Source organism: Bombina bombina, chromosome 2, assembly GCF_027579735.1.
Source record: "Bombina bombina isolate aBomBom1 chromosome 2, aBomBom1.pri, whole genome shotgun sequence".
Classification (NCBI taxonomy): Eukaryota; Metazoa; Chordata; class Amphibia; order Anura; family Bombinatoridae; genus Bombina; species Bombina bombina.
The window spans coordinates 598,083,987-598,096,275 of NC_069500.1; the positions used below are offsets into that span (position 1 = coordinate 598,083,987).

Consider the following 12,289-nt stretch of genomic DNA (forward strand, 5'->3'; position numbering starts at 1 on the left):
TCTCTCTACCCTCTCTTTTGCTCTGTCTCTCTCCATCCCTCTCTTTTGCTCTGTCTCTCTCCATCCCTCTCTTTTGCTCTGTCTCTCTCCATCCCTCTCTTTTGCTCTGTCTCTCTCCATCCCTCTCTTTTGCTCTGTCTCTCTCCATCCCTCTCTTTTGCTCTGTCTCTCTCCATCCCTCTCTTTTGCTCTGTCTCTCTCCATCCCTCTCTTTTGCTCTGTCTCTCTCCATCCCTCTCTTTTGCTCTGTCTCTCTCCATCCCTCTCTTTTGCTCTGTCTCTCTCCATCCCTCTCTTTTGCTCTGTCTCTCTCCATCCCTCTCTTTTGCTCTGTCTCTCTCCATCCCTCTCTTTTGCTCTGTCTCTCTCCATCCCTCTCTTTTGCTCTGTCTCTCTCCATCCCTCTCTTTTGCTCTGTCTCTCTCCATCCCTCTCTTTTGCTCTGTCTCTCTCCATCCCTCTCTTTTGCTCTGTCTCTCTCCATCCCTCTCTTTTGCTCTGTCTCTCTCCATCCCTCTCTTTTGCTCTGTCTCTCTCCATCCCTCTCTTTTGCTCTGTCTCTCTCCATCCCTCTCTTTTGCTCTGTCTCTCTCCATCCCTCTCTTTTGCTCTGTCTCTCTCCATCCCTCTCTTTTGCTCTGTCTCTCTCCATCCCTCTCTTTTGCTCTGTCTCTCTCCATCCCTCTCTTTTGCTCTGTCTCTCTCCATCCCTCTCTTTTGCTCTGTCTCTCTCCATCCCTCTCTTTTGCTCTGTCTCTCTCCATCCCTCTCTTTTGCTCTGTCTCTCTCCATCCCTCTCTTTTGCTCTGTCTCTCTCCATCCCTCTCTTTTGCTCTGTCTCTCTCCATCCCTCTCTTTTGCTCTGTCTCTCTCCATCCCTCTCTTTTGCTCTGTCTCTCTCCATCCCTCTCTTTTGCTCTGTCTCTCTCCATCCCTCTCTTTTGCTCTGTCTCTCTCCATCCCTCTCTTTTGCTCTGTCTCTCTCCATCCCTCTCTTTTGCTCTGTCTCTCTCCATCCCTCTCTTTTGCTCTGTCTCTCTTCTCTCTTTTGCTCTGTCTCTCTTCTCTCTTTTGCTCTGTCTCTCTTCCCTCTTTTGCTCTGTCTCTCTTCCCTCTTTTGCTCTGTCTCTCTTCCCTCTTTTGCTCTGTCTCTCTTCCCTCTTTTGCTCTGTCTCTCTTCCCTCTTTTGCTCTCTCTCTCTTCCCTCTTTTGCTCTCTCTCTCTTCCCTCTTTTGCTCTCTCTCTCTTCCCTCTTTTGCTCTCTCTCTCTTCCCTCTTTTGCTCTCTCTCTCTTCCCTCTTTTGCTCTCTCTCTCTTCCCTCTTTTGCTCTCTCTCTCTTCCCTCTTTTGCTCTCTCTCTCTTCCCTCTTTTGCTCTCTCTCTCTTCCCTCTTTTGCTCTCTCTCTCTTCCCTCTTTTGCTCTCTCTCTCTTCCCTCTTTTGCTCTCTCTCCTCTTTAGCTCTTTCCTATCTCTTTTTGTCTCTCCCCCTTTCTATTTCTCTCCCCTCTTTTTTAAACCGACCGCGCCCGGTCACGCCTCCCGCTCGGCCACACCCATGCTCCAGCCCGGCCACTCCCACTTTTGCCGCAAACAGCATTTCAGGTAAGGCCAGGTGTGTTTGTCCTTGTGCTGTCTCTACTGCGCATGACGGCTTCGGACAAACACACTTGGCCTTTTATATTATAGGATAATTGTTTCTCCTGCTTGGTTAAGATAAAGTATTTCAATGTGAGCTTCATCTTCAGGCCATTTTAGTCCCTTGCAGGGATATCAAATGCTCTGTTGCCAGTGCAATTAATTCATAGAACTAAGTAAGAGTACAGTTACCACAGACCAACTGCAGTTCAGCTCATTGTTCCCAGTGTGGTTGGTGTAGTAAGCCAAAGCTGAAATGTTCAGCTTGCCATCTAGGTATGTGCTAGTCTGGTTGTGGTGATTGGTTGCCTCTGATTATACAGGATGTTGTGAGTGGTTTTATTACTCCTCTCAGTACTCTGAAAGGATAGAACAGCAGCTGGAATATTTTTGCATGGAAAAAGCAAGGTAAATACATTGCTTATATTTTTTTGTGTGACTTGTTCGGTTTGCAGCAGTGATTGTTCAGTTTGTCAGCTCTGTGTAGGGCTAGACCTTGCTGACGGAGGGTAGTGTCTTGAATTTTGCAGAGGCAGTTTTCTTACCACTAGTAGTGATGAATAGTGGTTTAGTTACAATGTATGTGTGTGGTAATACTAGGGCAACTAACTCAAGCTCTGTTACTTTAAAGGGACAGTCTACACCAGAATTTTTATTGTTTTAAAAGATAGATAATCCCTTTTTCTTTCATGTAATTGGCAAGAGTCCATGAGCTAGTGACGTATGGGATATACATTCCTACCAGGAGGGGCAAAGTTTCCCAAACCTCAAAATGCCTATAAATACGCCCCCCACCACACCCACAATTCAGTTTTACAAACTTTGCCTCCTATGGGGGTGGTGAAATAAGTTTGTGCTAGATTTCTACGTTAATATGCGCTTCGCAGCACGCTGAAGCCCTGTTTCCTCTCAGAGTGCAGTGAATGACAGAGGGATGTGAAGGGAGTATTGCCTATGGAATGCAATTGTCATCCTATCGGGGATCTATTTCATAGGTTCTCTGTTATCGGTCGTAGAGATTCATCTCCTTCCTCCCTTTTCAGATCGACGATATACTCTTATATACCATTACCTCTGCTGATTCTCGTTTCAGTACTGGTTTGGCTATCTGCTATATGTAGATGAGTGTCTTTTGGTAAGTATGTCTTATTTTATTTATGACACTCTCAGCTATGGTTTGGCACTTTATATGTAAAGTTCTAAATATATGTTTTATACTTATATTTGCCATGATTCAGGTTAATCAGTATATTTCCTTCTTACAGACTGTCAGTTGCATTTTGGGAAATGCATATGAATACATTTTTTTCTCACCTGAAAATTTTTCAAATTGACTTTTCTTTCTAAATTGCGGGCTGTTAGGCTCGCGGGAGCAAAAAATGCGCGCAAGACTTTTTTGGCACGAGAATTACGTTGGTTGACGTAATTACGTCATTTCCGGTGTCTTAGTTGGCGCCGAGAGTTTTCACGTAGTTGCTTCATCTATGACGCTCGTGTTTGTTGCAGACGTTTTTGGCGCCAAAAAAATTTGTCAATTGTTTTTTTTACATTATTTAAGTCTTTGTTTCTTTTTGCTTCTGGTTTCCAGAGGCTTATTCTGTTTGCATTTTTTCCCATTCCTGAAACTGTCATTTAAGGAATTTGATAATTTTGCTTTATATGTTGTTTTTTCTATTACATATTGCAAGATGTCTCTATCTGACCCTGTATCAGAATCTACTTCTGGAATGCTGCTGCCTGATGTCGGTTCTAACAAAGCTAAGTGCATTTGTTGTAAACTTGTGGTAACTATTCCTCCGGCTGTAGTTTGTGTTAGTTGTCATGATAAACTTTCAAAAGCAGACAATATTTCCATTAGTAGTAGTCCATTTCCTGTTGTTATTCCTTCAACATCTAATGTTCAGGATATTCCTGTTAATGTGAGAGAATTTGTTTCTAATTCTATTCAGAAGGCCCTGTCTGTTATATCTCCTTCTAATAAACGTAAAAGGTATTTTAAAACTTCTCATAAATTAGATGAATTTTTAAATGACCGCCAGCATTCTGATTTATCTATCTCTGATGAGGATCTATCTGGTTCAGAAGATTCTGCCTCAGATATTGACACTGACAAATCTTCATATTTATTTGAAATGGAGTTTATTCGTTCTTTATTAAAAGAGGTGTTGATTGCATTAGATATGGAGGAGTCTAGTCCTCTTGATATTAAAACCAGTAAATGTTTAAATTCGGTTTTTAAACCTCATGTAGTTATTACAGAGGTTTTTCCAGTTCCTGATGCTATTTCAGATGTAATTTCTAGGGAATGGAGTAGTTTGGGTACTTCATTTACTCCTTCTTTAAGGTTTAAGAGACTGTACCCTTTGCCGTCTGATAGATTGGAGTTTTGGGAAAAAATCCCCAAAGTTGATGGGGCTATCTCTACTCTTGCTAAACCTACTACTATTCCTACGGCAGATAGTACTTCTTTTAAAGATCCTTTAGATAGGAAGCTTGAATCTTATCTAAGGAAGGCTTATTTATGTTCAGGTCATCTTCTTAGGCCTGCTATTTCTTTGGCTGATGTTGCTGCGGCTTCAACTTTTTGGTTGGAGGCTTTAGCGCAACAAGTACCAGATCATAATGTGTATAGCATTGTTAAGCTACTTCAACATGCTAATAATTTCATTTGTGATGCCATTTTTGATATCATTAGAATTGATGTCAGGTATATGTCTTTAGCTATTTTAGCTAGAAGAGCTTTATGGCTTAAATCTTGGAATGCGGATATGACTTCTAAGTCAACGTTGCTATCTCTTTCTTTCCAAGGTAATAAATTGTTTGGTTCTCAGTTGGATTCTATAATTTCAACTGTCACTGGGGGGAAGGGAGCTTTTTTGCCTCAGGATAAAAAATCTAAGGGTAAATTTAGGGCTGCTAACCGTTTTCGTTCCTTTCGTCAGAATAAGGAACAGAAGCCTGACCCTTCCCCTAAAGGAACGGTTTCCAATTGGAAGCCTTCTCCAGTCTGGAATAAATCCAAGCCTTTTAGAAAATCAAAACCAGCCCCCAAGTCCGCATGAAGGTGCGGCCCTCATTCCAGCACAGCTGGTAGTGGGCAGACTACGATTTTTCAAAGATGTTTGGATCAATTCAATTCAAAATCATTGTATTCAGAATATTGTTTCTCATGGGTACAGAATAGGTTTCAAGGTAAGACCGCCTGTGAGAAGGTTCTTTCTCTCACGCATTCCAGTGAACCCAGTAAAGGCTCAGGCTTTCCTGAAGTGTGTTTCAGACCTGGAGTCATCTGGGGTAATTTTGCCAGTTCCATATCTGGAACGGGGTCTGGGGTTTTATTCAAATTTGTTCATTGTACCAAACAGAGAGAATTCTTTCAGACCAGTTCTGGATCTAAAAATTTTGAATCGTTATGTAAGAATACCAACATTCAGATGGTGACTATAAGGACTATTCTGCCTTTTGTTCTACAAGGGCATTATATGTCCACAATAGACTTACAGGATGCTTATCTTCATATTCCAATTCATCCAGATCACTATCAGTTCCTGAGATTCTCTTTTCTAGACAAGCATTACCAATTTGTTGCTCTTCCTTTTGGCCTAGCAACAGCTCCAAGGATCTTTTCAAAGGTTATCGGTGCCCTTCTCTCTGTAATCAGAGAGCGGGGTGTTGCGGTGTTTCCTTATTTGGACGATATCTTGGTACTTGCTCAGTCTTTACATTCTGCAGAATCTCACACAAATCAACTTGTGTTGTTTCTTCAAAAACATGGTTGGAGGATAAATTTACCAAAAAAGTTCCTTGATTCCTCAGACAAGGGTAACCTTTTTAGGATTCCAAATAGATTCAGTATTCATGACTTTGTCTCTAACAGACAAAAGACATCTAAAATTGGTTTCAGCTTGTCGGAACCTTCAGTCTCAGTCATTCCCTTCAGTAGCTTTGTGCATGGAGGTTTTAGGTCTCATGACTGCAGCATCGGAAGTGATCCCCTTTGCTCGTTTTCACATGAGACCTCTTCAGCTTTGTATGCTGAACCTATGGTGCAGAGATTATACAAAGATATCCCAACTGATATCCTTAAATCCCAATACTCGACTATCTCTGACTTGGTGGTTAGATCACCACCGTTTGGTTCAGGGGGCCTCTTTTCTTCGTCCAACCTGGACTGTGATCACAACAGATGCGAGTCTTTCAGGTTGGGGAGCTGTCTGGGGATCTCTGACAGCGCAGGGGGTTTGGGAATCTCAAGAGGCGAGATTACCAATCAATATTTTGGAACTCCGTGCGATTCTCAGAGCTCTTCAGTTCTGGCCTCTTCTGAAGAGAGAACCGTTTATTTGTTTTCAGACAATGTCACAACCGTGGCGTATGTCAATCATCAAGGTGGGACTCACAGTCCTCAAGCTATGAAAGAAGTATCTCGGATGCTTGCATGGGCGGAATCCAGCTCCTGTCTTATCTCTGCAGTCCATATCCCAGGTATAGACAATTGGGAAGCGGATTATCTCAGTCGCCAGACTTTACATCCGGGAGAATGATCTCTTCACCCAGATGTTTCTTCAGATTGTTCAGATATGGGGGCTTCCAGAAATAGATCTGATGGCTTCTCATCTAAACAGGAAACTTCCCAGGTATCTGTCCAGGTCCAGGGATCCTCAGGCGGAAGCAGTGGATGCGTTGTCACTTCCTTGGAATTATCAACTTGCTTATATCTTTCCGCCTCTAGTTCTTCTTCCAAGAGTGATTTCCAAAATCCTAATGGAGCGTTCGTTTGTACTGCTGGTGGCTCCAGCATGGCCACACAGGTTTTGGTATGCGGATCTTGTTCGGATGTCCAGTTGCCAACCTTGGCCACTTCCGTTAAGGCCAGACCTTCTATCTCAAGGCCCGTTTTTCCATCAGGATCTCAAATCATTAAATTTGATGGTATGGAGATCGAACGCTTAGTGCTTAGTCATAGAGGTTTCTCTGACTCAGTGATCAATACTATGTTGCAGGCTCGTAAATCTGTATCTAGAAAGATTTATTACTGAGTTTGGAAGACTTACATTTCATGGTGTTCTTCTCATAAGTTCTCTTAGCATTCTTTTAGAATCCCTAGAATTTTACAGTTTCTTCAGGTTGGTTTGGATAAGGGTTTGTCTGCAAGTTCCTTGAAAGGACAAATCTCTGCTCTTTCTGTTCTTTTTCACAGAAAAATTGCTAATCTTCCTGACATTCGTTGTTTTGTTCAGGCTTTGGTTCGTATCAAGCCTGTCATTAAGTTAATCTCTCTTCCTTGGAGTCTTAATTTGGTTTTGAGAGCTTTAAAGGCTCCTCCGTTTCAGCCTATGCATTCTCTGGACATTAAATTACTTTCTTGGAAAGTATTGTTTCTTTTGACTATCTCTTCTGCTAGAAGAGTTTATGAATTATCTGCTCTTTCTTGTGAGTCTCCTTTTCTGATTTTTCATCAGGATAAGGCGGTTTTGCTCACTTCATTTAAATTTTTACCTAAGGTTGTGAATTCCAACAACATTAGTAGAGAAATTGTTGTCCCTTCGTTGTGTCCTAATCCTAAGAATTCTTTGGCTTCTTGGTTAAAGCTTTTGATTCATCATGCTTATTTGGAGTCGGGTAAATCCCCGCCTCAGAGGATTACGGCTCATTCTACCAGGTCAGTTTCTACTTCCTGGGCTTTTAAGAATGAAGCTTCTGTTGATCAGATTTGCAAAGCAGCAACTTGGTCTTCTTTGCATACTTTTACTAAATTCTACCATTTTGATGCTTTCTCTTCTTCAGAAGCAGTTTTTGGTAGAAAAGTTCTTCAGGCAGCTGTTTCAGTTTAATTATTCTGCTTATAATTTCTGTTTTTTTCATTATAAGATTAAAACTTTTTGATTTGGGTTGTGGATTCTTTTTTCAGCGGAGTTGGCTGTCTTTATTTTTATCCCTCCCTCTCTAGTGACTCTTGCGTGGAGTTCCACATCTTGGGTATTTGCTATCCCATACGTCACTAGTTCATGGACTCTTGCCAATTACATGAAAGAAAACATAATTTATGTAAGAACTTACCTGATAAATTCATTTCTTTCATATTGGCAAGAGTCCATGAGGCCCACCCTTTTTGTGGTTGTTATGATTTTTTTGTATAAAGCACAATTATTCCAATTCCTTGTTGATGCTTTCGCTCCTTTCTTATCACCCCACTTCTTGGCTATTCGTTAAACTGAATTGTGGGTGTGGTGGGGGTGTATTTATAGGCATTTTGAGGTTTGGGAAACTTTGCCCCTCCTGGTAGGAATGTATATCCCATACGTCACTAGCTCATGGACTCTTGCCAATATGAAAGAAATTAATTTACCAGGTAAGTTCTTACATAAATTATGTTATTACCCATTCCCCAGTTTTGCATAACCAACAGTTATATTAATATACTTTTAACCTCTGTGATTATCTTGTATCTAAGCCTCTGCAAACTGCCCCTTTATTTCAGTTCTTTTGACAGACTTGCAGTTTAGCCAATCAGTGCCTGCTCCCAGATAACTTCACCTGCACGAGCACAGTGTTATCTATATGAAATACATTAACTAACACCCTAAACTGTTAAAATGCATTCTAAAAAAAAGAGGTGGCCTTCAAGGTCTAAGAAATTATCATATGAACCTCCTAGGTTAAGCTTTCAACTAAAAATACCAAGAGAACAAAGCAAAATTGGTGATAAAAGTAAATTGGAAAATTGTTTAAAATTTCATGCTCTATCTGAATCATGAAAGTTTATTTTGGCCTAGACTGTCCCTTTAAATTATTAGAGCATTGGCGATATATACGGTATTCTCTAACACACATAAAGGTCTTCGTGTGAGTAACATTGTAAATGTAAGGTGCGATGAAAAAGGAAGAGATGTAATATTACCCAGGTGCTGGTCCATGATTGGTTAGTCTCATTTTGACTGCTAACATTAAGAAGTTTGGTTTCTGCCCTACCAACTTAAAACTTCACCAGCGGCTAATGCAGGGGATTTTCGCTTTTCAGCCTTGATGTTTTCCTTCTAGAAAGAAAATGGCCTAGTTTTTTAATCTACTTCTGCCTGAAAATAATTACTACTTTAAAATTAAAAAAAGTGCTTCTTTATTGTCTCTTTTTTTATGCATTTGTCGATTTATACTATTCTACTGTTTTGTTCTTTATGGCCATGTTGACACATGTCACAAATCACGTATGAAGCAGAGTTACTTAAAATATTAGTGTGAACACATTCTGGTTATTTTGAGATCTTTAAATTGGAAGCCACTATGAATGTTTCAACAGAAGTATAATCTTAGCGCTGCAAAATTTGTTAGTGCTCTACAAATAACTGATAATAATAATAAATAATAGTTTAATAAATGTTGTGTCTTAAGTATTTTTTTGCTTTCACTTTCTTCTCATTGAGAGTTTTATTTTTGTTTTAATTCCTCATTTAACAGGACATTTCCAATCAGAGGATTTCAGATTTATGATGGACCAATTCGTCTTACAAAGAGCACTTTTAAAAACTTTGTCCCTACACCTGATCGGTTCACCAGCGCCATAGGCTTCCTAATGAAAAACCCCTGGCAGCTTACACCAAGAAACAACATTTCATTTCTAAAGTTTGGAGCAAATGTGAGTAAAATGTTTTTAAATAAAGACATTTTAAATCATTATTATTTCTTTATTGCCAAAAGTACAGACGTGTATATGTTTGCAACTAATAAAAGCTAAAGACAGAGCACTAGAGCTGGTTATCGCTACTACATTTTATTTTCATTATAAATGTTCAGAGGGGGATTTTTGTATATTTTATAAAAGTGGTCAAGGTGCCATGAAAGTCATTAATGTTTTGTCATACATATAAGGCCAGAAATCTATTATTTTTTTCAAACTGATTTAAGAGCATTTTAAATAACCTAGTAATTGGTCACACACAGTAAGAAATGTAAAACAAATTTGATTAGTCTGCTATTGTTGAAGCTACACAAATCTAATTACAAGCACTCTTGTACACAGTATATTTTGTTCTTTTGTACATTTCTCGCTGTGTCATATCAAAACTCAGATGATCTGCAGAAGAGTAAGGAAAAAGAATATACTGTTATGTTAAAACAAACCTTAAATCCTTGGGACAGCTTGCATTTGAAAGATGCCTTTTTACAAATGTACGCAAGTTTACAATAGGTTCCTTATCCTTTTTGTGAGACTGTGATACAGTGCTTTGCAAAGGCTTCCTCAAAGCCATCACTTCCTCAAAGCCATCAATCAAACAGCAGTGACAAAGTAATCATTTCATCACTGAAGTGCAGTTTAGCAAGTCAAACACAGAGGATATCTGTAGATAGTTTTCTACACCTACGTTTCCTGTAGCTACTAATAAGACTTGCACAATGTTGAGGATTCATTTTTGACAATTCCTTCCTACAAGTTTGTTTCAGTTCATCAATATTTCTGGGTTGTCTTAGTTACACAAACCTCTTTAGGTCAAGCCACAGAATCTCAGCTCTCTGACTTCCAAAACATGAATCTTCTTCTTTTTCAGCCATTCTTTAATTGATTCACTTGTGTGCTTTGGGCTATTGTCTTGCTGCATCACCCAACCCCTATTGAGCTTGAGGTTATGTAGTGCTGCTCTGACATACTCCTGTAAAATGTCTTGATATACTTTTGAATGCAAAGTGTCCAAGCCCTGGGGCAGCAAGCAGCCCTAAACTATGAAACTCCCTATACCATGCTTCACAGTTGGGATGAGGTTTTGGTGTTGGTAAGCAGTGCCCTTTTTTCCTTTACACATAACGTGTCATCTGTTCACAGCCCATTTTCCCAGAAGAGTTCTGGAACATCCAGATCATCTTGGACAAATGTAACATGCTGCAATGTTCTTTTAGACAGCATTGATTTCCTTGATGGTGTCTTTCCCTTAAAACCATTCTCGTTCAGTGTTTTTAGGATAGTGGACAAATAAAGACTTTCACAGTTTGTAGTTTTCTGGAGGTCTCTTGCTTTTACGCTTGGGCTTTTTCTCATCGCTTTCAGGCTGCCCTTTTTGCTCTTGGAGTGTTTTTTTGTAGGACCCCACTCCTAAGGAGAGTATCAACAGTCCTGAATTGTTATCATATATATGAGACCTGAATAACTTATTTGTTTCTGAGAAAAGGTTTATAATAAAACCAAATGTGTAAGACATACATTCCATATAAGAAATGAAACTACAATATGATGAGATGGTAGTGTATTAAATCAAACTTTTAGCTTGTGGAATATGCTGGCTGTCATTATCAGCAACATCATTAACTGGCAGAGGTTCAGCTTGCCATGGCTAATAAAGGATGTAAAAGGTTCTCACTACATTATGTTTGTACATAATATGAAGATATCTGCTGGCAAGTTTTCCCAAATAAATTGGATCCCACAGGGTTAAATCAGCAGCTTACCAAGAAACATCTGGAGTGTTTCAGTTTTACTATAATTATTTCCATAAGCTCAAATGATTTTAAATGGTAAAAAAGTCTGACTGCTTCCAACAAAAAAGAAATAAATATGAAATAAAACCTCAATCTTTTCTTCAAAAGTTAATTGGTTATGTAGTTATAAATGTGGTTGTCTATGATCTAGATAATGCAGGTCTGACTTTTGCATGGTTCTATATACCTTAGTAATTTAACATCTGCATTTGCTATCATCTATAATATTTCTGTAGTGTCTGATAATCTAATCAGTCATGGGGGTCGATTTATTAAAGGCTTTCACCAGCCTTTGAGCCCCTACGGCTGCAGGTTCTCACAAGAGAACCTGCATGCCATATTTAACAAGCAGCAGTCATCAGATCGCTGCTTTCCTAACCTTTTGCCACTTCTAAAGTGGCGAAAAATAATCTTTGCGGTCTAGTTCGACCGGGGAGATTGACAGTTCCTGCTCGTGCGTGATCGGCTGTGCGCAGGTAGGGGGCGGGATTGCACGTGAGCACAAAATAGCAATCATGTGCAATGCTGAATTCTGCCAGGGGGTTGCAGCCTGCCAGAGGCGAGCTGCAGGGGGACAGGGGTGCATATGTGCTCCCCTATCCGCCTCAGCTTGATAAATCGCCCCCATGGTATGTTTGAGGAATGCAAGTTGTATATGATAACACTGAGATTAGAAATTTATGAGCTCTCATAACCTTTTTATTTTTTATTTCCAAAGATATGGAGAGTCCACAACGTCATTAATTACTAGTGGGTATATTACTCCTGGCCAGCAGGAGGAGGCAAAGAGAACCACAGCAAAGCTGTTGTCACTCCGCCACCCATAATCCCCAGTCATTCTCTTTGCCTCTGTTAATGGAGGAGGTAAAGTTTTGGTGTCTGAAGAAAATTGGATTTCTCTTGTTAAGTGTGTTCAGTCCACGGGTCATCCATTACTTATGGGATATATTCTCCTTCCCAACAGGAAGTTGCAAGAGGATCACCCAAGCAGAGCTGCTATATAGCTCCCCCCCTCACATGTCATACCCAGTCAAGTCTCAACAAAGGAGGTTGTGAGAGGAGATAGGAGTAACATTCTTCAATCAAAAGTTTATTATTTTAAAATAGCACCAGAGTGTGTTGTTTGTTCTCTCAGGCAGTATTTAGATGAAGAATCTGCCTGCGTTTTTTTCTATGATCTTAGCAGAC

General features: G+C 40.0%; 1 protein-coding gene across 1 annotated transcript in view; it reads left to right on the forward strand.

The window, feature by feature from the left end:
- The window catches only part of CEMIP2 (cell migration inducing hyaluronidase 2), a 380,284-nt gene that overhangs the window by 277,603 nt on the left and 90,392 nt on the right, over positions 1-12,289 (forward strand). The window contains exon 16 of the mRNA XM_053702507.1: positions 9,092-9,269. Coding sequence (XP_053558482.1) covers positions 9,092-9,269 — 178 coding nt within the window. The remainder of the gene's footprint in view (positions 1-9,091; positions 9,270-12,289) is intronic.